At 42.4% G+C, this 25,580-nt stretch overlaps 1 protein-coding gene across 4 annotated transcripts; it reads right to left on the bottom strand.

Moving 5' to 3' along the window:
- LOC110498053 (glutamate-rich protein 1) lies at positions 1-25,333 on the bottom strand. 4 transcript variants are annotated; one of them, XM_021574617.2, is made up of 6 exons: positions 25,222-25,333; positions 23,902-24,042; positions 23,528-23,674; positions 9,487-9,867; positions 8,568-8,762; positions 1-808 (listed from the first exon to the last, which is right to left on the bottom strand). In XM_021574617.2, the coding sequence occupies exons 1-6, from the start codon at positions 25,310-25,312 to the stop codon at positions 684-686; spliced, it is 1,080 nt and encodes a 359-aa protein (XP_021430292.2). In that variant the 5' UTR covers positions 25,313-25,333; the 3' UTR covers positions 1-683. The 4 variants fall into 4 exon arrangements, with proteins under 4 accessions (XP_021430292.2, XP_036810884.1, XP_021430293.2 ...); XM_036954989.1 differs by lacking the exon at positions 25,222-25,333 and adding an exon at positions 25,117-25,159; XM_021574618.2 differs by lacking the exon at positions 25,222-25,333 and adding an exon at positions 24,501-24,880.
- Positions 25,334-25,580: the final 247 nt, after the last annotated feature.

Here is a 25,580-nt window from a genome sequence, read left to right as displayed (position 1 = left end):
TAATTTCTCAAAGTTGGGTTTTATTTGGAATTGCAGAAAAGGGCTGTCCCAGGATGCCTGACCCTAACTGGGCTCAGGGGCAGTCCTCGTATTTAGTTTAACTCAAAAGGGAATTTGAGTTTCCTTCATTAAACAGTCCAAAATCACATCACACAATTTTACACACAGTATCATACTCACTCATTCATCTTATACAACAATTAGATGTAAAACCTCATATCTGAGGCTATTATATAAACAGCATTATGGCAATGTGGCCACACCGTCTCCCATGAGCTTCCCCAAAATGTAACAAATGGACCAGTTCATAGCTGGATTCTTCACCGATCTTTTATACCTTGTCCGGAACATGAAATTTGTTCGGACCTCAAGTTCTGTGAGGTGGAAGAAATTCCTTTGTTCTCTATGAAAATTCACTCCGTCTCTTATACTGTGGCCATGAGGCAGGGTCTTCTCGGGAATTTACGACCTCTCTCTGACCACAGCAGCCTAGTTGAAGGAGGCAGGGAGAGGGGGATAGGCTTGCTGTACCCAAAGAGGGCAACGTCATGACAGGTAGCATCTTTAAGAACATTTGTATGTAGTGGTCTTATCAAACAGTTGTGGTTGTGGGCACACAATGTATGATTGAGATACATTTTCCATCAGTAGTATTGTTTAAAACCTTGAACATCTAGGAAAGTCTAAGCGGTGTTTGTTGGTTCAACTAGGAAGGTTGTGTTGTTGGTTGGCCTGTCTTCCGGTCTCTGCAGGGGCAGGATGTCTGTGATCCAGTACTGAAATAAGGACACAACTGCAGTGGCCTCACCTGGAAAGACGAGACACACGTTACATTAGTTTGTTTGCAATTAGGAACAGTGAGTGGACTAACAGTTATTTAATGAGATCATTACTGCCATTCCATAGTGATGAGGACAACTAATTATCCTGGTCTAGGTCTAGTACTGTACCTGTCTGACATTTTTTACCTCGCCTTGACCCAGTCAGTAATCCCAACATGTTTCAAGCTGACCACCATTGTCCCTGTTCCCAAGAGCTCCAAGAAAACCTGCCTAAATGACTATCACCCTGTAGCACTCACATCTGTAATTTTCAAGTTCTGGTCATGACAAGATCCCAGACACACTCCAATTTGCATACCACCCCAACGGGTCCACAAATGACACAATCTCATTGCATTTCACACTGCCATCTCCAACCTGGACAAGACGAGAAATAACAATGTGAGAATGCTGTTCATTGACTACAGCTCAGCGTTCAACACCCTAGTCCCCCATAAGCTCATCACCAAGCGCGAGACTGAACATCTCCCTCTGCAACTGGATCCTGGACTTCCTAACAGGCCAGCCCGAGGTGGCGAGGGTAGGCAACAACACCTCCACTACACTGACCTTCAACACGGGAGCCCCTCAGGGGTGTTTGCTTAGTCCCCTCCTGTAATCCCTGTTCACCCAAGACTGCGTGGCCATGCATGACTCCAACACCATCAAGTTAGCTGACGGTGGTAGGCCTGATCACCTACGTTGAGGAGACAGCCTACAGGGTGGAAGTCAGACAGTTGGCAGTGTGGTGACAAGAGAACAACCTCTCCCTCAATGTCAGGAAGACAAAGGAGCTGATCGTAGACTACAGGTGAGAGGGGAGAGCACTTCCCCATTCACATCAGCAGGGGTGTAGTGGAGCATGTCGAGAGCTTCAAGTTCCTTGGCGTCCACATCCCTAAGGACTTAACATGGTCCACACACACACGCAGAGTCGTGTAGAGGGCACGACAGCACCTCTTCCCCCTTAAGGAGGCTGAAAAGATTTGGCACGGGCCCTCAGATCCTCAAATTCTACAGCTGCACCATCAAGAGCATCTTGTCTGACGGCATCACTATTTGGTATGGCAAATGCACCGCCATCGACCGCAAAGTGCGGTCGAGGGTGGTGCGGACGGCCCTGCACATCACTGGGGCGGAGCTCCCTGCCACCGAGGACATCTATGAGGCAGTGTTAGAGGAAGGCCTGAAAAAAATTGCAGAAGACTTCAGCCAACCAAGTCTGTTCATTTTGCTACTGTCCATCAAACAGTACCGGAGCACCGGCTCTCAAACCAACAGGCTCTGAGACGGCTCCTATGCCCAAGCCATAAGACTGCTAAATAGTTATATAAATGGTTACACGGACTATGCACACTCAAGACTATATCCATTGAGTATACGCCGTTAGAAGAGCCTCAATTTGTCGAGGCATGAAATCTACAAGGTGTCAAAAGCATTCCACAGGGATGCTGGCCCATTTTGACTCCACTGTTGTGCCATGCTGGCTGGGTGGTGGACCATTCTTGATACACACGGGAAACTGCTGAGTGTGAAAAACCCAGCAGCGTCGCAATTCTTGACACAAACCGGTGCACCTGGCACCTACTGCCATACCAGTTTAAAGGAAATTAGATATTTTGTCCTCACCCTTTCAGAATCTGAATGACACATACACAATCCATGTCTCAAGGCTTAAAAATCCTTCTTTAACTTCGAGATAGGGGGCGCTCTTAATTTTTGGATAAAAAACGTTCCCGTTTTAAACAAGATATTTTGTCACGAAAAGCTGCTCGACTATGCATGTAATTGACAGCTTTGGAAAGAAAAAACATTATCTGAGAGTGCCACAGAACTGATTCAAACAGGAAGTGAGCAAAATTTGATGTGCTGTTTTCCATTATCTCCTTATATGGCTGTGAATGCGCAAGGAATGAGCCTACACTTTCTGTCGTTTCTCCAAGGTGTTTGCAGCATTGTGACGTATTTGTAGGCATATCATTGGAAGATTGACCATAAGAGACTACCAGGTGTCCGCCTGGTGTCCTGCGTCGAAATTGGTGCGTAATCTCCAGCTGCAAGTATTCTTCCATGTGATTCAGAGGAGAAACCAGACTTCCACGAACGATATATCATCGAAGAGATATGTGAAAAACACCTTGAGGATTGATTCTAAACAACGTTTGCCATGTTTCAGTTGATATTATGGAGTTAATTTGGAAAAAAGTTTGGCGTTTTGATGACTGAATTTTCGTTTTTTTTTGGTAGCCAAACGTGATGAACAAAACGGAGCGATTTCTCCTACACAAATAATATTTTTGGAAAAACTGAACATTTGCTATCTAACTGAGAGTCTCCTCATTGAAAACATCTGAAGTTCTTCAAAGGTAAATGATTTTATTTGAATGCTTTTCTTGTTTTTGTGAAAATGTTGCATGCTGAATGCTAGGTTTAATGGTATGCTAGCTATCAATACTCTTACACAAATGCTTGTTTAGCTATGGTTCAAAAGCATATTTTAAAAATCTGAGATGACAGTGTTGTTAACAAAAGGCTAAGCTTGAGAGCTAATATATTTATTTCATTTCATTTGCGATTTTCATGAATAGTTAACGTTGCGTTATGCTAATGAGCTTGAGGCTATAAATAGGATCCCGGATACGGGATTGCTCGTCGCAACAGGTTAAACCGGTCTCCTCCCTTTCACCTACACTGATTGAAGTGGATTTAACAAGTGACATCAATAAGGGATCATAGCTTTCACCTGGACAGTCTGTCATGGACAGAGCAGGTGCTTTTAATGTTTTGTATACTCAGTGCATACACAGACAAAACCCACACAGAAAAGATTAGGCATGGGTCCTCAGATCCTCAAAAAGTTCAACAGCTGCACCATCGAGAGCATCCTGACTGGTTGCATCACTTCTTGGGGCCAAGCTTCCTGCCATCCAGGACCTCTATACCAGACATTGTCAGAGGAAAGGCCAAAAAATGACCAAAGACTCCAGTCACCCTAGTCACAGACTAGCGGTACCGGAGCGCCGAAGTCTTGGTAGAAAAGGCTTCTTACCAGCTTCTACCACCAAGCAATAAGACTCCTGCTAATCAAATGGCTAACCGGACTATTTGCATTGCCCCGCCCTTCTACATTGCTGCTACTCTGTTATCTAAGTGTAGGTTACTTTCTCTCCCTACATGTACATATTACCTGGACTAACCTGTGCCCCCGCACATTGGCTTCGTACTAGTACCCCTGTATACAGCCCTGCTCCTGTTATTTTATTGTTGCTCCTTAAATTGTTTTCCCATTTTTCTTTTACTTCAGTTCATTTTTGTAAATACTTGAACACTTGTTTTTTTATTAACTGCATTGTTGGTTAAGGGCTTCTAAGTAAGCATTTCACGGTAAGGTACCCGTTGTAGTCGGCGCATGTGACAGACATTTTTTGATTTGACACACACTTTCACACTAAGAATATCCTGCCGCTACTCTGTTCTTTATTCTGATGACTAGTCACTTTATCCTGCCTTCATGTACATATATACATACCCCTGCACATTGATCTGGTACTGGTACACCCTGTATACATCTCCACAGTGATCTGGTACTGGTACTCCCTGTATACATCTCCACAGTGTTCTGGTACTGGTACTCCCTGCATATAGCTCCACATTGATCTGGTACTGGTACTCCCTGTATATAGCTCCACATTGATCTGGTACTCCCTGTAAATATCGCCACAGTGATCTGGTACTGGTACGCCCTGGAAATGGTCTGCCTACCCATGTGAGAGATGCACTCTCAACCTTTAAGTCTTTATTGAAGACTCATCTCTTCAGTAGGTCCTATGAGTGTAGTCTGGCCCAGGAGTGTGAAGGTGAACGGAAAGGCACTGGAGCAACAAACAGCCCTTGCTGTGTCTGCCTGGCAGGTTCCCCTCTCTCCACTGGGATTCTCTGCCTCTAACCCTATCACAGGGGCTTAGTCACTGGCTTACTGGTGCCCTTCCATGCCATCACTAGGAGGGGTGCGTCACTTGAGTGGGTTGAGTCACTGACGTGATCTTCCTGTCCGGATTGGCGCGCCCCCCTTGGGTTGTGCCGTGGCGGAGATCTTCGTGGGCTACACTCGGCCTCGTCTCAGGATGGTAAGTTGGTGGTTGAAGATATCCCTCTAGTGGTGTGGGGGCTGTGCTTTGGCTAGGTGGGTGTGGTTATATCCTGCCTGTTCGGCCCTGTCCGTGGTTATCATCGGATCGGGTCACAGTGTCTCCTGACCCCTTCTGTCTCAGCCTCCAGTATTTATGCTGCAGTAGTTTGTGTGTCGGGGAGGGCTAGGGTCAGTGTGTCCTATCTGGAGTATTTCTCGTGTCTTATCCGGTGTCCTGTGTGAATGTAAGTATACTCTCTCTCTCTCTGAGGACCTGAGCCCTAGGACCATGCCTCAGGACTACCTGGCCTGATGACTACTTGCTGTCCCCAGTCCACCTGGCCGTGCTGCTGCTCCAGTTTCAACTGTACTGCCTGCAGCTATGGAACCCTAACCTGTTCACCAGGTGTGCTACCAGTCCCAGAGATATATAGCTCCACATCGATCTGGTACTCCCCGTATATAGCTTAATTCTACTGCATTTTTCCCCTTGTGTTACAATTTGTATAATTATTTTTTAACTCATCGTTGGGAAGGGCTCGTTCGTAAGGAAGCACTTCAAGTCTAAACCTGTTTTTTTCTGCGCACGTGACAAAAAGTTTGATTTGATTCCCGTCACCTACAGTACCTCACTGCTAACAGCTGCCCTTTCCCCCTGGGCTGTGTCTTTTATATAACCGTGCTATTAAGAGTCCAAATTAAAAAGGGGAAGTGCATGAAAGTCATCAAATAAAACTGGCAACAGGCAAGCAGCAGACGCCATCGCCGACAGAGGTGTTGGGTAGAACAGTGAAATGTAAGCTGTGGGATATGGTTTAGCACTGCCCTGGTGGTCAATTGATTCCGCCTCTCTCTGAGCTGAAGAGAAGCTCCAGGGAACTGTGGAAAAGACTTGACCGTTTCACAGAACAGGCTAAACCAACAGCACAGCAGGCTTACTGGGCTCAAGCATGGCTGGACAGAAACAGCTGGCTTTATTCCACTGGTGGCCAATTCCATTTGTTTAGCTATAGTTAGTTGGAATAATACTGGGAAAATTATAAAATGTCCTTTTAGTGAATGCGCTGTTTGAGAACACCACCTAAAATTTCAGCCTTTTTTTGTAGGATGGAGTTTTGGCCAGCGTGGGGACATCACCAGGCAGTAAATTAGTTAATAGATCAATAACAAAGAGTTCCAAACCTCTCTGCCAATAACAGCTAGTTTTCAGATTTCCCCTCCCACTCAGACCACTCCCAGACAGTCCGAGAAAAATTATTGCGTGAACAACTGCTCTTTGCTAAGAAGTTATTTCTGACACTCAATTCATAACCATCACGGTAAGGTACATAATTATTACCCGGAAATGATTTGATATTGAGATAAAAACGGCAGCATTGGACCTTTAAATGACTAATTACGTTTTGGGGGAATCCACAAAGCTTGTCCACATCTGAGGAGCAGGTGGAGGGACCAGCAGGAATAAGCTGTGGTTTTAGTTTATAGTCTATACTAGGGTTCCCAAACTGGTGGCGTTATTTGACCACCCAAGTGTTACATTTTTATTGTTGGACATAAGTCTAAAAACACCAGGAAATCAGCTCCAAGTGACTTTCATTTTGGAAATCTGTTCCCAAGTATTCACACACAAACACGTGATCATATACAAAAGTAAGCAAGTTGAAATGATTATGTTCTAGTCAAATATATCTTCTTGCAGTCAATTTGCAGTCTACAAATCATGTTTTGATCCCCCGACCATCAACCGAAGAAAAATAAATAAATAAATAAAATCGGCCTGAGTCTGAATTTAGTTGATGATCCCTGGTCTATAGAGTCCACTGTGGGAAGTGATCACAGGTCTGGACTGGAGTTTGTTTTCCTCTTCAGTGTTGCCTTGGCAGAGAGTTGAGCATCACTATGACCACCTGCTCAGCCGTGCCCTGAATCCCCTGGACAGGACAGTCGTATAATACTCTGCACGAGGGCCAACCAGTTCACCACTGATCTTATCAGTTAGATTTGAACTGGCCCAAAACACACACCTGAGACCATGTCATTCACAATTTCCAGACCCGTACAAAGTCTGCTCTCCTGGCAGCTCTTGAGTAAAACACCCGGTGGCAGGAGATACTGGGGACTGTCAAACTGGTTTGTGTTTGGATAGGGGAGAGCATGCATGTATAGGTAAGGCATGCTAGTATGGCCAGACGAGGGCAGGTATGATTAGGCGACTGGTAGTATGGACTAGAGGTCGACCGATTGATTTTTCAACGCCGATACCAATTATTGGAGGATATATATTTTAAAAAACGATACCGATTAAAATTGGCCGATTTTTATTTATTTATATAATGACAATACAACAATACTGAATGAACAATGAACACTACAACAATACTGAATGAACAATGAACACTTATTTTTAACTTAATATAATACAAATAAAATCAATTTAGTTTCAAATAAATAATGAAACACGCTCAATTTGGTTTTAATAATGCAAAAACAGTGATGGAGAAGAAAAAGTGCAATACATGCCATGTAAAAAAGCTAACGTTTAAGTTCTTTGCTCAGAACATGAGAACATATGGAAGCTGGTGGTCCTCAATATTCCCAGTTAAGAAATTTTAGGTTGTAGTTATTATAGGAATTATGACGCATCGACTATTTCTCTCTATACCATTGGTATTTCATATACCCTTGACTATTGGATGTTCTTAAAGGCACTATAGTATTTCCAGCCTAATCTCGGGAGTTGAAAGGCTTGAAGTCATAAACAGAGCTGTGCATCAAGCATTGCTAAGAACTGCGGCAAACGCAGTAAAGTGCTGTTTGAATGAACGCTTACGAGCCTGCTGCTGCCTACCACCGCTCAGTCAGACTGCTCTATCAAATCATACTTAAATATAATAAACACACAAATACGAGCCTTTGGTCATTAATATGGTCAAATCTGGAAAATATAATTTCAAAAAGAAAACGCTTATTCTTTCAGTGAAATACGGAACCGTTCGCAACGAGCCAGACAGCCCAAACTGCTGCATATACCCTGACTCTGCTTGCAAAGAACGCAAGAGAAGTGACAGTTTCCCTAGTTAATATTGCCCGCGAACATGAATTCGCTGTGTATTGATTTTAAGAAAGGCATTGATGTTTATGGTTAGGTATATGTGCGCAACAATTGTGTTTTTCCCCCACAAATGCGCTTTTGTTAAATCGTCACCCGTTTGGGGAAGTTGGCGGTGATTCGATGATAAATGAACAGGCACCGCATTGATTATATGCAAAGCAGGACAAGCTAGCTAACCTAGTAATATCAACCAAGTGTAGTTAACTAGTGATTATGTGAAGATTGATGTTGTTTTTACAAGATAAGTTTAATGCTAGCTAGCAACTTACCTTGGCTCCTTGCAGCCAAAGTCATTTTATTGCTGCACTTGCGTAACAGGTGGTCAGCCTGCTACGCAGTCTCCTCGTGGATTGCAATGTAATCAGCATCCAAAAAGGCCAATTACATATTGTTATGAAAACTTGAAATCGACCCTAATTAAAAATCAGCCATGCGGTCAACCTCTAGTATGGACAGGTGAGCTCAGACAAGAATAGTTAAGGCAAAACCAGATAAGACTACTCACTAGGAGACATGGTAGAGCTGTTCTGGAGCTCTTGCAGAGCATTGGCAAGCCTCTCCGTGTCCTGTTGCTGCACCAGGGACTTGAGGCTGTGGAGTTGGGCCAAAACAGGAGGGGGGAATGTTCCATTGGACAGGCTGGTCAGAAGGCCCTCCACTACCCCTGAGGACACATGGAGCCTGCCTGCAGGCAATGAGCCTGGAGAGTGTGAGGAAAGAAGAGATGCTCTTACTCCACCAACCTTTCAAATATCCATTACTGAATGGGAATGTGCTAAGCAGGATGTGGGCAATTCAGTCATATGACAACAGCAAAATGTCTAATACCTTAACAATCGTCAGGTCTATGTTGAGACTGAGGTGCATAATAAGGACAGGAGAATTTCTTCCGAAGGCAAGTCAGGGGGGGATTATGCCAGACCAGACAACAGAGCCTGTACATTAGGAAGTAACCTAAACACCTCATGAGGAAGTAACCTAAACACCTCAGACCTTAAAATCCCCCATGGTCCTCAAGTTGGGACCATTTTTTGGGTTGTGCTCTACACACTGCTCCTCAAATTATTCATTTTTCTGACAATATGAAGGATATAAAATAAACTATGCTTCAGCACTTGAAGAAAAAAAAAAAAAAAACACTTGCCCTATATAGTGCACTACATTTGGCCAGCTCTTAGGAAGACTGAGCCAGACTAACCCCGTTCCTGGAGACTACTGATCTGTAGGTTTCCAGTCCCCAACCCAATCTATCACACCTGATTGTAATAATTAGCTGGTTGATCATCTGAACCATGTTAGTTACAACTGGGGTTGGAGACAAAACCTACAGGAGGATAAATCTCCAGGAACAGGGTTGGAGAGCTCTGGCCTAGGCTGTGAGTGACCGTATCTGGGTTGATTAGCAGCCCTGGTATGATACTCACGATCAGACACGTAGATCTCCTGTGTGGTCCTTAGGAAGTCCATCACTTCAGCTGCTCTTCCCTGCCTCATCTCTTCATCCTCCTCCTCCCCATTCCCCTCTCTCTGGTAGGTGAACTCCAGAGCTGCAGCGCGGGGCATCAGACCCAGAGACAGGAGCTTTTCTTTGTGGCGTTTCTTCTTTAGCTTCCTCCTCTTGTTCTTGCTGAGCCGCTCTCCTTTCTCCTCTGTGGGGGTCGGAGCCATGGTTGGATCCCCAGGGTTGGAGTCTGTAGCCTGTCCCGCGACTGTCCCTCCTCCTGGAGCTGTTGTTCCCTTCCTCTTTCTTCTTCTCCTCAGTCGTTGTCTTTCTCCCTCTCCTTCAGACTCATGAGTGTTCTCATCTGAAGGGAACAAGAAAAAGTGAGAGCTTGTTAACTTCACAAGCTAGTCTAATCTAGCTGTGGTGCTGCGCTATGGTAAGTCAGTCCCTGTGATCCATATTCATAACTAATATCCATTTCATAGCACTTGGAATCAGCCACCTTCAAACACCATGCCTATCCCATCTTTGACATAAAAGACTGTTTATTTGGTAGCAGATAAAGTTTATTCAGCCAGCATATTCAGCCAAGCAGCACCGCTTGGATTGATGCCTCTCTCTGGAAGGCTCTCTGGGGCTCAGAGCACTGAAGTCAAAAGCTGACTGTTTCACCTTCCCGTGGGAAAGCTGGGCCCCTGTCCACACACAGAGTGTGGTGGCTGTTCCCCAGGGTAACTGGTGGGTGGAGAGGCTGTCTGGGATTTAGCAACCCAACTACAGTCTATACACTCCAGTACCCCCTACTGCAGAGCATACATGCGCACACACACACCACTCTCTTTCTCTAGACTTTAAGCAGTTTCAAGAGATTTTTTTTTTTGGTCTTAAAGAGAAACTGCCACCATATGGCCAGCTGTGCAGAGAGAGCGAGTGAGAGAGAGTATCTTTAAAAAAAAGGTTGTGTTATGTATCAATTTCCAGCTGTGAAAGATAGAAATTGGAAACATCACAAATAAACAACCAGTGATGATTATTCACAGCATTTCCATAAAACGAATCATAATAAGCATGTAGGAAGCAATTTACTGTTGGTGGCAATAAGTGAATGCTGCAACAGATGTGGGGCAAAGCAGACATGGCTTGATAAAAGGTGCATAATGCAGCAAATGTGATTCAGCAAGGACCAGCTCAATAAATAGTCTCTCAAAGACACAGGATGTCCTGAAGGAGGATGGACATGCACACACAGTCCATTTTATCATGACTTGGACTGTTCAACAGGTAAACTGCAGTCAAAGGAATGCGAGTCAGTGTTCCCTCTAGTGGTCAGGTAGTCTGATGGTTAGGGATCAAACCAGAGCCATTTTCTATTTACCATCAAATGTCGTTAGAGTGATGCGCTCGCATCCCGACATCAAAAAGCTCTGTAGCAGGATAGCTAATGCTGGTATCAGGACCTTGACATATTTAAGAGTGAGTGATAACCATGAAAACACGCAAGACTGATGGGATTAGCCATGTTCAACAACTATTCTTATTCTGGATTGATCTAGCTCCATTTACCTTGCCTCGCTAACTTACTAGGTAATAAATCCTGAGACCACTGCACCACCTGGGAGGCTAAGGCACTGCATCGCAGTGCTAGCTGTGCCACTAAGAGATTCTGGGTTCGAGTCCAGATTCTTTCGTAGCCGGCCACGACTGGGAGACCCATGGGGTGGCGCACAATTGGCCCAGCGTCGTGCAGGTTAGGGGAGGATTTGGCCTGCAGGCATGTCCTTGTCCCATCGCGCACTAGTGACTCCTGTGGCATGTTGAGCAGTGTACGCTTACACGGTCGCCAGGTGTAGGGTGTTTCCTCCGACACATTGATGCGGCTGGCTTCCAGGTTAAGTGGGCATTGTGTCAAGAAGCAGTGCGGCTTGGTTGGGTTGTGTTGTGTTGTGTTTCGGAGGACGCACGGCTCTCAACCGTCACCTCTCGAGTCCGTACGGGAGTTGCAGCGATGAGACAAGACTGTCATTACCAATTGGATACCACAAAATTGGGGAGAAAACGGGGTAATTTTTTTTTTTTTAAATCGTCTGATGACATCTGTGATAACCATCTGATTACTTGTTTGTTAACTTGCATGTAAACAAAGAGATTTCTGATGACGGACTGCGCACATAACTTTAATTACATGGCCGGAGACATGGCCGGGAAATGGGTCTAGGGCTGTCTCCAACAACAAAATAGTCTTATTTTTAAACGTGTATATTTCCATATAGGACACACCCTATGTGTTTGAATAAAATCCACTATATGCATTGAGCTTGTCTGATGCTTCACAAGCACTGTTTGACTAAATAATTAAGACACAAATGACTCAAGGAGCCCGATGGCCATGCTGTTAAAACCAAAATGACAGGGTACGCCTGTGTAACTGGTGAATGTGGTCTTACTCTTCTCCCTGCTGCAGCGAAAAAGGCACCAGAGCACTGCAAGTATTTTTTCGCACTGTCCGTGCTGAAGCTGCAACATATCAGCTATTTCGTTTCTTACTTGATTCACTGACAAAAGTAGTTATCGAAATCCCTGATTTGTTTAGGAAAAACATTATCTATTTCCTCAATCCTTGCTCTCTTTACGTGAAACATGTAAGCATCTCATGCACGTGACCAATAGGGCCTGATCTATAGCCTATCAATCACATCAATAAATTGATTATATCAAACACCGAACTTGACAGCAAAATGGATGCGGAGGTGGTGAAAAATAAACTAACCTGGAGAATGTTTACTGGTTGCTCAGAACGGAAAGTCAGATGTGTGGAAGACATTTGACTTAGTTGTGGAAACTATTGGAGATCAAGAAAAAGGAGGGTATAGGAACAAAATGTTGTGAATAGTGTTACAATTACAATATTTTTTCTGACCATTTGGAACAAAATCTAAACACTAAATAAATTAAGTACCAGTGTCTCTGTTCTAATTAAATATATACCCCCCCCCCCACACACAATTATTCTCTGCAGATCCTCTCAAGCTCTGTCAGGTTGGATGGGGAGCATTGCTGCACATCTATTTTCAGGTCTCTCCAGAGATGTTTGTTAGAGTTCAAGTCCGGGCTCTGGCTAGGCCACTCAAGGACATTGAGACTTGTCCCGAGGCCACTGTTGTCTTGGCTGTGTGCTTAGGGTCATTGTCCTGTTGGAACTCTGGAGCAGGTTTTCAGAAGCCATCACACTTCACAGTAGTGATGGTGCCAGGTTTCCCCCAGACATAATACTTGGCATTCAGCTCAAAGTCTTCAATCTTGGTTTCATCATGGTCTGAGAGTCTTTAGGTGCCTTTTGGCAAACTCCAAGTGGGCTGTTATATGCCTCTTACTAAAATGTTATTGGTCACATACATGTGTTTAGCAGATGTTATTGCGGGTGTAGTGAAATGCTTGTCTCTAGTTCCAACAGTGCAGTAATATCTAACAAGATGGTTGTCCTTCTGGAAGGTTCTCCCATCTCCACAGAGGAGCTCTGTCAGAGTGACCATCGGGTTCTTAGTCACTCCCCCTGACCGAGGCCCTTCTCCAATTGCCCAGTTTGGCCGGGCAGCCAGCTCTAGGAAGAGTCGTGGTGGTTCCAAACCTCTTCCATTTAAGAATGATGGAGGACACTGTGTTCTTGGGGATCTTCAATGTTGCATAATTTGTGGTACCATTCCCCAGATCTGTGCCTTGACACAATCCTGTCTCGGAGCTCTACGGACAATTCCTTCGAGCTCATGGCTTGGTTTCTGCTCTGACATGTACTGTCAACTGTGGGACCTTATAGACAGGTGTGTGCCTTTCCAAATCATGTCCAATCAATTGAACTTACCACAGGTGGACTCCAAGTTGTAGAAACATCAAGGATGATCAATGGAAACAGGATTGACCTAAGCTCACTTGAGTCTCATAGCAATGGGACTGTTACATTTGTAAATAAATACCTTGTTTAGTTGTAATAAGTTAGCAAACATTTCTAAAATAACTTTTCGATTTGTGTGTAGATTGATATGTAATTTTATTTAATACATTTTAGAAATTGGCTGTAATGTAACAAAATGTGGATACAGTCAAGAGGTCCACACACAACCAGCCAAAAGTTGTTTGTATAATAACGAAGACATCTAAACTATGAAACACATATGGAATCATGTAGTAAGCTAAAAAAAAAAAAAAGTGAATCAAATCAAAATAGATTCTTCAAAGTAGCCACTCTTTGCATACTCTCAACCAGCTTCATGAGGTAGTCACCTGGAATGCAATTCAATTAACAGATGTGCCTTAATTTGCAGACTTTTTTCCCGCTTTTAATGCGTTTGAGACAATCAGTTGTGGTATACAGAAGGTAGCCCTATTTAGCAAAAGACCAAGTCCATATTATGGCAAGAACAGCTCAAATAAGCAAAGAGAAACAACAATCCATCATTACTTTAAGACATGAAGGTCAGTCAATCCGGAAAATGTTAAGAACTTTGAAAGTTTCTTCAAGTGCAGTTGCAAAAACCATCAAGCATGATGAAAATTCCTCATGAGGACTGCCACAGGAAAGGAAGACCTAGAGTTACCTCTGCAGCAGCAGATAGTTTCATTACAGTTAACTGCACCTCAGATTGCAGCTCAAATAAATGCTTCAGAGTTCAGGTAACAAAAACATCAACAGTTACGAGGAGACTGTGAATCAGGCCTTCATGGTCAAATTGCTGCAAATAAACCACTACTACAGCACACCAATAAGCAGAGACTTGCGTCGGCCAAGAAACACAAACAATGGACATTAGACTGGTCGAAATCTGTCCTTGGTGGTCTGATGAGTCCAAATGAGATTTTTGGTTCAAACCTCCATGTCTTTGTGAGACCCAGAGTAGGTGAATGGATGATATCGGCATGTGTGGTTCCCACCATGATGCAGGTGTGAAGGGTGCTTTGCTGGTGACAGTCAGTAATTTAATTAGGATTCAAGGCACACTTAACCAGCAAGGCTACCAGAACATTCTGCAGTGATACGCCATCACATCTGGTTTGCGCTTAGTGGGACTATCATTTGTTTTTCCAATAGGACAATGACCCAACACACCTCCAGGCTATGTAAGGGCTATTGACCAAGGAGAGTTATGGAGTGCTGCATCAGATGACCTGGCCTCCACAACCACCCGATCATCAACCCAATTGTGGGAACTCCTTCAAGACTGTTGGAAAAGCATTCCTCGTGAAGCTGGTTGAGAGAATGCCAAGAGTATGCAAAGCTGTCAAGGGTGGCTACATTGAAGCATCCAAAATAGACCGACTTGTTTAACACTTTTTTTGTTTACTGCATGATTCCATGTGTTATTTCATAGATTTGATGTTGTCACTATTATTCTACAATGTAGTAAAAAATAAACAAAAACCCTTGAATGAGTAGGTGTCCAAACTGTTGACTGGATACAAACTACCGTTCAAAAGTACAGGGTCACTTCGAAATTCCCTTGTTTTTGAAAGAAAAGCACATTTTGTCCATTAAAAATAACATCAAATTGATCAGAAATACAGTGCAGACATTGTTAATGTTGTAAATTACTATTGTAGCCGGACTTAATGGAATATCTACATAGGTGTACAGAGGCCCATTATCAGCAACCACCACTCCTGTGTTCCAATTGCACTTTGTGTTAGCTAATCCAAGTATCATTTTAAAAGGCTAGCACAGCTGAAATTAAAGAATCAATAAAACCGGCCTTCTTTAGACTAGTTCAGTATCAGCATGTGGGTTCGATTACAGGCTCAAAATGGCTAGAAACAAAGACCTTTCTTCTGAAAATCGTCAGTCTATTCTTGTTCAGAGAAATGAAGGTTATTCCATGCGAGAAATTGCCAAGAAACTGAAGATCTCATACAACGCTGTGTAATACTCCCTTCACAGAACAGAGCAAACTGTCTCAAACCATATTAGAAAGAGTGGTAGGCCCCGGTGCACAACTGAGCAAGACAACAAGGACATTAGTGTGTCTAGTTTGAGAAACAGACGGTTCACAAGTTCTCAAATGGCAGCTTCATTAAATAGTACCCGCAAAACACCAATCTCAACATCAACAGGGATGAGGTGATTCCGGGATGCTGGCCTTCTAAGCAGAGTTCCTCTGTCCAGTGTGTGTTCTTTTACCCAGCTTAATCTTTTATTTTTATTGGCCTGTCTGATATGCCTTTTTCTTTGCAACTCTGCCTAGAAGGCCAGCATCCCGAAGTCACCTACACAACTCAGCAAAAAAGGAAAATGTCCTCACTGTCAACTACATTTATTTTCAGCAAACTTAACATGTGTAAATACTTGTATGAACATAACAAGATTCAACAACTGAGACAAACAGGTCCCAGACATGCTCAATGGGATTGAGATCCGGGCTCTTCGCGGGCCATGGCAGCACACGGAAATTCCTGTCTTGCAGGAAATCACGCACAGAACGAGCAGTATGGCTGGTGGCATTGTCATGCTGGTGGGTCATGTCAGGATGAGCCTGCAGGAAGGGTACCACATGAGGATGTCTTCCCTGTAACACACAGGGTTGAGATTGCCTGCAATGACGATAAACGTGAATCCGACCATCACCCCTGGTGAGACAAAACCACGACTCGTCGGTGAAGAGCACTTTTTGCCAGTCCTGTCTGGTCCAGCGATGGTGGGTTTGTGCCCATAGGCGACATTGTTGCAGGTGATGTCTAGTGAAGACCTGCCCTACAACAGGCTTACAAGCCCTCAGTCCAGCCGCTCTCAGCCTATTGCGGACAGTCTGAGCACTGATGGAGGGATTGTGCGTTCCTGGTGCAACTCGGGCAGTTGTTGCCATCCTGTACCTGTCCCGCAAGTGTGATGTTCGGATGTACCGATCCTGTGCAGGTGTTGTTACACGTGGTCTGCCACTCCGAGGACAATCAACTGTCCGTCCTGTCTCCCTGTAGCAATTGCCCTGGCCACATCCGCAGTTCTCATGCCTCCTTGCAGCATGCCTTAGGCACATTCACACAGATGAGCAGGGACCCTGGACATCTTTCTTATGGTGTTTTTCAGAGTCAGTAGAAAGGCCTCTTTAGTGTTCTCTAAATTGTCATAACTGTGACCTTAATTGCCTACAGTCTGTAAGCTGTTAAGTGTCTTAATGACCATTCCACAGGTACATGTTCATTAATTGTTTATGGTTCATTGAACAAGCATGGGAAACAGTGTTTAAACCCTTTACAATGAAGATCTGTGAAGTTATTTGGATTTTTCGAATTATCTTTGAAAGACAGGGTCCTGAAAAAGGACCTATTTTTTTTTGCTGAGTGTATACACACACCCTCGCCCACCCAAGTATACAAAACAATAACAACACCTGCTCTTTCCATGACTCACACTGACCAGGTGAAAGCTATGATCCCTATTTGATGTCACTTCAATCAGTGTAGATGACAGGGAGGAGACAGGTTAAAATACGTTTTTTTAAAGCCTTGAGACAATTAAGACATGGATTGCGTATGTGTGCCATTCAGAGGGTAAATGGGCAAGACAAAATATTTTATTTCCTTTGAACAGGGTATCATAGTAGGTACCAGGGTTTCCCGTGTGCATCTAGAATAGTCCACCACCCAAAGGACATCCAGATAACTCGGCACAACTGTGGGACGCATTGGAGTCAAAATGGGCCAGCATCCCAGTTGGAACATTTTCAACACTTTGTAGAGTCCATGCCCTGACAAATTGAGGCTGTTCTGAGGGCAAAAGGGGGAGGGGGGTGTAACTCAATATTAGGAAGGTGTTCCTAATGTTTGGTATACTCAGTGTATATAGCCGTTACATATAAAGACTAACAAAAAAGTTACATGCATTCGTGGACTGCGTTTTATTTACCGTTTAGGCTAATTACTCAAAGCTCACTTTGTTATTCAATTCTAAAACAAAAATCTTTGATTGCATTTCAAAGCATGAATGACTCATATGCTGTGTGATGACATGAACAAACGATAGAACAGCCTCACTGATTGATACAGTGCTTCCAGAAAGGATTCACACCCATCGACGCTCAAATTTAAAACGGATTACGTTTAGATTGTCTCTGGCCTACACACACACACACACACACACACAGAATGTCAAAATGGAATTATGTTCTTCAAATTCATAAAAAATTAAAAGCTGAAATGTCAAATATTCAACCGCCTTGTTATGGCAAGCCTAAATACACTGAGGAGAAAATGTTTGCTTAACAAGTCACATAACACTATTGCATACAGAGTTCATGTAAGTTATGACTACCTCATCTCTGTGCCCCACACAACTATCTTTAAGGTCCCTCAGTTTAGCAGTGAATTTCAAACACACAATTCAACCACAAAGACCAGAGAGGTTTCCAATGCCTCACTAAGAGAGGCACCCATTGGTAGATGGGTAAACATTTTAAAAAGCAGAAATTAAATATCCCTTTGAGCATAGTGAAGTTACACTATCCAAGTGAAATTAGTATCAATACACCCAGTCACTACAAAGATACAGGCGTCCTTCCTAACTCAGTTGTCGGAGAGGAAGGAAATCGCTCAGGGATTTCACTATGAAGCCAATGGTGACATTTAAAACAGTTACATAGTTTAAAATGGCTGTGATAGGAGACAACTGAAGATGGAGCAACAACATTGTAATTATTACACAATACTAACCTAATTGACAGAATGAAAAGGAGGAAGTCTGTACATAAAAAAAAATATTCTAAAACATGCATCCTGTTTGCAACAAGACAAAGTAATACGGCAAAAAAATGTGGCTAAGCAATTCACTTTTTGTCCTGAAAATAAAGTTATATGAGGGGTAAATCCAACAATACATTAGTACCACACTCCATATTTTCAAGCATAGTGGTAGCGTCATCATGTTATGGGTATGCTTGTAATCGTTAAGGATTAAGGACTGGGGAGTTCAGGATAAAAAATGAACATAATGGAGCTACGCATCTACCAGGGTCTGCTTTCCACCAGAAACTGAAAGATGAATTCACCTTACAAAAGGACAATAACCTAAAATACAAGGCTAAATCTACACTGGAGCTGCTTACTAAGAAGACTGTGAATGTTCCTGAGTGGCATTGTTAGTAGAGGTCGACCGATTATGATTTTTCAACGCCGATACCGATTATTGGAGGACCAAAAAAAAAAACACGATACATCGGCCGATTTTTATTTATTTGTAATAATGACAATTACAACAATACTGAATGAACACTTATTTTAACTTAATATAATACGTAAATAAAATCAATTTAGCCTCAAGTAAATAATGAAACATGTTCAATTTGGTTTAAAACCTCTTCATCCTACCCCCTCCTTTTTCGAACATTCTGTTAAAAATCGCGCAACTTTTCAGCGTCCTGCTACTCATGCCAGGAATATAGTATATGCATATGATTAGTATGTGTGGATAGAAAACACTGAAGTTTCTAAAACTGGTTAAATCACGGCTGTGACTATAACAGATTGTGTGTTTCATTGAAAAGCGCAAGAAAAACTGCTCACTGAAAGCTAAAAATAATATCCATGCGTCACTTTCATGGATTGTTAAAAGGGCACAAAATTAATTAACTAACTGGATTCCATTTCTTCCGGTCTCCGCTAGGATGTTTTGAAGTGCACATTTTCAGCCATTGATTTGAAGACGAGGAGCTATTGAATACACATCGCCCTGTAATCATTTTGATAGATTATAAACGTTTACTAATACCTAAAGTTGGATTACAAAAGTATTTCCAAGTGTTTTGTGAAAGTTTATCGTCGACTTTTTTAATTTAAAAAAAAGACGCAGCGTTTTAAAACAATGTTTTTTTCTGAATTACACAGCTTCCATAGATGGCTATTTTGGGTATATATGGACCGATTTAATCGAAAAAAAAGACCCAATAGTGATGTTTATGGGGCATATAGGAGTGCCAAGAAAGAAGCTCGTCAAAGGTAATGAATGTTTTATATTTTATTTCTGCGTTTTGTGTAGCGCCGGCTACGCTAAATCTTTGTTTACGTCGCATTCAGGCATTTTGGGGTGTTGCATGCTATCAGATAATAGCTTCTCATGCTTTCGCCGAAAAGCATTTTAAAAATCTGATTGTTGTGCAATAAATCACTTATTGGTGTGCTGTGTGCTTGTTGGCTAGATTCACAACGAGTGTAGCTTTAATTCAATACCCTGCATGTGTATTTTGATGAACGTTTGAGTTTTAACGAGTACATTTAGCATTTAGCGTAGTGCATTTGCATTTCCAGGTGCCTACTTGAGACATCTGCGTCTCAAGTAGGAGCAAGAAGTTAAATAGTGCAAAAACAAAGTGTTGGAGAAGAAAGTAAAAGTGCAATATGTGCTATGCAAGAAAACTAACGTTTCAGTTCCTTGCTCAGAACATATGAAAGCTGGTGGTTCCTTTTTACATGAGTCTTCAATATTCCCAGGTAAGAAGTTTTAGGTTGTAGTTATTATAGGACTATTTCCCTCTATAACATTTGTATTTCATTAACCTTTGACTATTAGATGTTCTTATAGGAACTTTAGTATTGCCAGTGTAACAGTATAGCTTCCGTCCCTCTCCCCGCTCCTCCCTGGGCTCGAACCAGCAACACAACAGCCACCATCGAAGCAGCATTACCCATGCAGAGCAAGGGAAACAACCACCCCAAGGCTCAGAGCGAGTGACGATTGAAACGCTATTAGCGCGCGCGCTAGCTAGCCATTTCACTTCGGTTACACCAGCCTCATCTCAGGAGTTAATAGGCTTGAAGTCATAAACAGTGCAATGCTTGACGCACAACAAAGAGCTGCTGGCAAAACACACAAAAGTGCTGTTTGAAAGAATGTTTACGCACCTGTTTCTGCCTACCACCGCTCAGTCAGATTATATGCAACGCAGGACACGCTAGATAATATGATCAACCATGTGTAGTTAACTAGTGATTATGATTGATTGTTTTTATAAGATAAGTTTAATGCTAGCAAGCAACTTATCTTGGCTTACTGCATTCGCGTAACAGGCCTTGTGGAGTGCAACGAGAGAGAGAGGCAGGTCATTATTGCGTTGGACTAGTTAACTGTACAGTTGCAAGATTGGATCCCCCGAGCTGACAAGGTGAAAATCTGTCGTTCTGCCCCTGAACGATGCAGTTAACCCACCGTTCCTAGGCCGTAATTGAAAATAAGAATGTGTTCTTAACTGACTTGCCTAGTTAAAATAAATCTGATTGTTATGAGAACTTGAAATCGGCCCTAATTAAATCGGCCATTCAGATTAAAATCGGTCGACATCTAATTGTTAGTTTTGACCTAACGCTACTTAAATGTTTTTCTCGTCTTCTCACGCCGCTGCTGTCCGCCGCATTGTTTTCAACACCAATATGCCGGGTTAACTTGGCTATTATGCACATAGCAACATGATCTAGGAAAAGGTGACAATTCAACAACAAAATGCTGGTTAATTTTGCTATTATGTCCATAGAAACATGTGCCATTTCAACGACACACAGATGTTTCAGTACCACGGACAGTGACTGCTATCCAACGCGAGAAAGCACACACACACACACACACACACACACACACTAGTGTTGCCCCATTATTTTTTACATAATATAACCATATACAATTTCAGTATACCACGTCTAGTGATGGACTGTGCCTTCAATGGATTAGTCTACTGAGACAGGCATGAATAAGACAGGTGTCTTGTGCACCATGGAAAGAATTATCAATTTGCGACTGACTAAAGAAATCTTGGTCGACTAACAACCTATCGACCAAACAATCGACTAAATGGGGTCAGCCCTACGTGAGTCTATAGTAATGTTGGCAGGAGGGATCAATAGTAAGGTCATCCACTGTCTCGGAGTACATCAAAGTCACTGCTAAGATATCAGTCTTGGCTAGTTTGGTCACTTACTTCACACTTTCTAATATATGCAAGGCCTTGGGAGGGGGTTGAAGGAATTTGAAACAAATTCCTTGTGACATGAACACAGGCCCAAAACTACTCACACAGTAGCTGGAAAAGACAGTGTAATAGAGTTAACTATGCTATCTTCTTAATAGAGGCCATCAATTGGTTCTCTAACACAATTCGATAGACTACAGAAATGTTGTGCAACATGAGCTTTCATGAAGTGTTTGATTCGATTTGTGATTATATTTGCATTTGTGATTAGTGGGACAATAGAGTGCTGAGTCCTGGGCAGTTAGCAGGTTTGGTAGGCTACTAATGACCATCAGCAGCATCAGAGCTTGGAGAAGACTAATTACCGTGACTAAATGGTCATGTCAGATTTTCCCATAAATTGGCCTTTTAAAATATGCAATATTTACGATGACTTCATTTGTTTCTTAGGCCTAGATGGTAATTAGGGCAGAACTGCTTCATGTGTACAGACCTAGCAGCTGATCTACATGAAAGCATTTTAAGACATTATTCAAGGTAGACACCTTGCCCAGCTAAATGTTAAAGGACTTGTAACCAAAAAATAAAAACATTTATGACTGAGGTTGTCATGGTGTACTTTGCTTTCTCCATGGTAACAGATACCTCCTGCAAGCGTAGCACAGAGCCGCAAACATTTGCTCACACAGACCATTTCAGGACTGCAGAAAGAAGCTAAAAACCACTCCCCTATTCCACCCGTACTGCTACAAGACTAGGTCTAATTGCTAATTTGTACTACTTCTAAAATAATCTAAATGTGTTTAGAAAGCCTTTTATACATCAGCAGAAGTCACAAAGTGCATATACATGAACCCAGCTATCTGATGACCAAGTATGTAAGAGAAAGCACCAATAGGCCTAAATTGCTGACTAGTCCATTATAACAGGCAAGTAAGTATAGCTACTTCGAAGTCATAAATTCTTGAGTTTCTAGAAAAACATACATTGTCTTCCAATTAATGAGACATTTTCTGCAGGTAAAGTGGAAATACCGGTACAACCTACTCAGTGTACACAAATGAAGGTGTTTCCCAAGGCTAATTTCTCTACTGTCAACTACTAATATAATCAGTTTCTGTCAGGTAGCCTAAACCCATTTACCTCTCTGGCAGGCAGATGCTGACTGAATGAAATGGACTGGGTTAGTAGTGTGGATATCCTGTCAGGACGGCTTAGAGCAGGTTGTTCAGCCAGCTGTTTGATGCCAGGGAAACATTCACTAAAACAAATGGAATGTGCTGAATTACATCTTAATGTTTCAATATGTAACTTTTGGATGATACTAACAAAATCTTATAGAAATGTGAGTTATAGATCTTTCATTCTCATTGAAAGCAAGTCAGAGGTAGATATGTTCTATATGCACTATTTTTATGCTTCCCGTTCATACGTTTAGTTTTTGCATCTTTTACTTTTGTACACCAGCTTCAAACAGCTGAAAATACAATATTTTTGGTTATTTAAAAGATATTTCAGAGGTTTAGATGGTACAATGATTCTCTACACATTGCTTGTCACATAACCTGAAATTAGACTATTAGAATTTTAGCAACCAGAAAATGGTGGAGCGATTTCTGCATATTGCACCTTTAAGTTTACTGATCATATAACACAAAATGATCAGTTCTGTTGTGAATCAATGTCAACTGTTGAGCCTAAAATGGTTTCAATGAGTGCTCACATAAGCCATATACCTTTAGATAATCACCACATATCTGTAATAGTAACATTTGACCTTGAAAACACACAGCATCAAATGTGAATAACAGTGGGTGGTCTGATCCATTTGGCACAGATTGCATTCAGATGGGATTTGATCATCAGTACACTCAACACAACCATCTCACATTTATCAACTAAGGTCTTGGATAAAAATATTTGTTCCCGCTTTAATCTCCCCACAACTGGACTGGAAAAGACAATAAAGGAGAGTGATGGTAACACTGAGCTGGACAGAGGAACTGAGGAGAGCCCCTTCCAGTAAATCCCCTGCTTTATGGCACATCTCTGTCACTACAGTACATAAATGTAAGATTATAGCCCTCTTACCAGCTGGGTCTTGCACAGTATTTATGCATGCTGGCTGAGAGAGCGTGACAGATCCCTCTGCAACTGTCTTGTATTCTGCAGGGGGAGCTACGACTGTGTACATCCGTCTGCCTGGCTGGGTCGAGGATGGTATTATCCCTCCATCTCCTGAGACACAGAGCAAATGAGAAAGAAAGTACATTAGCTATACTGTAAGTGCTTGGCGATTGGTTTGGAGGTGATTGTATTGTAGGCTATATAATTTCCGGACTGTGACACCAACTTATTTGGAAATAATAAAAAGTGTGTGATGTCTCACTTCGCTTAGCTCCGGGGACAATATTTCTAATTCAATTGAGCATAACTCAGTTAATGAAATATGTTACTCTACTTACCAGTGATAGTGCCCTCCTCTAGGCCTACTTTCTGTTTCACAGAGGACTTGTCGAGAACAAACTCAGGGGGTGAAGAGCTGGGTTCTTTCTCAAGCTTGGGAGGTAAGGGGTACAGCCTCTGAAGAACTTTAGACTGGAATACTGAAACGTAGTTGACATTCTTAACTTTAATTCCACATTGCTGCCAATGTCAAGTACAAGCCATCTAGGGTATAAATACATGTTTTGCTAATTACGCAATTTCAATTGAAATGTAATCACAACTAGTAGTTGATAGATCAAAGTAAAATTCACAAAGCATAAATACCTTATTAATATCAGAAACCTACAAAAACGAAACGGAAAACGAGTTGACCGATCAATCCCGCGTGTTTTTGTGATACCTTCGCTGATGTAACGTTATACATCAGAGAAAGTATCACAAAAACACGCGGGATTGATCGGTCAACTTTGGCGTTTGTTAACTCTCAATGAGTTGCGCGAGAGTAGCCTGCCTGGCTAGCGGGACAGGTAAACTAGCTATAAGTACAGACTAGTAAAACCTAGCTACATCTGGCGTTTAATGTTTCAGCAACGACAAGACGTAAAAAAGTACTTACCTTCTTTCCTATGTGCCATATCACTATATTTAACTAGAATGTAACATTAGATAAAACACACTTGTGAAAAACGCTAACGGTAATGTTACCAGCTAGCTAGTTAGCATTGCTAGCTACTGGCACCCTGCTAGTTGATGTTTTGCAGCTTTGTTATGAACTTTTGTAACGACACCCCATCATTTGCAACATTGCGTTGACAAATCATGCTCCGTTACGACTGAAATAATTTCGCTAAATATCATTATGTGCACAGCCGCGACAGAAAACATCCAAACGAGCTGCAACCTCAATCATCCACACATGAGGAAAGAACCAAAGATGATCCATATTGACCAGATACTCAAGTGGCCGCTCTAACAATATGAAATGTCTTCAAAAATGGAAGGCAGTCGAGAAGAGGCAAGATCAGGTGGGACCATTCTAGCCAATGAGAGGGCAGATAAGCGTGCAAACCACAGGCACAACTCCGATATAAAATGTTTTTTTTTCTCAGAGTTTCCGGAATGTCAAGTGTCCTACTTATATCAGTACACTCCTAACAACCTAACCATTACGAAACTTGTATTCGATCAAATAAGCCTCACGTAGCAAATAAGCCATTACATTTTTTGATTACCAAATTTGAAACACTCGTTGATCTCCATACAAAATCTGCTTGGTGAGCGAAAAAAAACAAAAAACGGCACCTGCTGGAGAATACAGATTTTGGGCCCAGTCATACCTCTTGCTTCGCTTCTTCCTCTCTGAAGGAACTGCCTGCATGAAACCGTGGCTGTCTGTAGCCTGACCAACAGCTTCCCCTCTGGTCGCATCCAGTAACATCAACTCCATCGACATGCGCAAACTAAGCCAGCTGTGAAGAAGGGTTTGACAGCAGCGCATGGACACCGCGATGTGAATATCAAATAGCTCAGCATCAGGACCAGAGTGAGCCTAGTTTGGAATGCGGGCACCCTCTAAACTTCGCTGGGAACGTCAGTATGTGAACAGAATTTGAGGAGGAGGAATTAACTAGAATGTCAGTTCTGAAGAAGGTAATTGTTTTTTTTTATCATAATGTACCTCTCATGTCATAGTTAT

This window comes from Oncorhynchus mykiss, chromosome 19 (assembly GCF_013265735.2).
Source record: "Oncorhynchus mykiss isolate Arlee chromosome 19, USDA_OmykA_1.1, whole genome shotgun sequence".
Lineage (NCBI taxonomy): Eukaryota > Metazoa > Chordata > Actinopteri > Salmoniformes > Salmonidae > Oncorhynchus > Oncorhynchus mykiss.
The sequence above is the reverse complement of the archived record's forward strand: the minus strand, read 5'-3'. Positions and strand labels throughout refer to the sequence as shown.

What these genes read in the sequence shown, in the direction of transcription:
- LOC110498053 (XM_021574617.2), bottom strand. Translation starts at nt 25,312, where the DNA reads ATGCGACCAGAGGGGAAGCTGTTGGTCAGGCTACAGACAGCCACGGTT. An exon ending in AGGAAGAAGCGAAGCAAGAG is followed by an intron (nt 24,043 to 25,221) that starts GTATGACTGGGC and finishes ACTACGTTTCAG; the next exon opens with TATTCCAGTCTAAAGTTCTT. An exon ending in GGAGATCTACGTGTCTGATC is followed by an intron (nt 8,763 to 9,486) that starts GTGAGTATCATA and finishes CACACTCTCCAG; the next exon opens with GCTCATTGCCTGCAGGCAGG.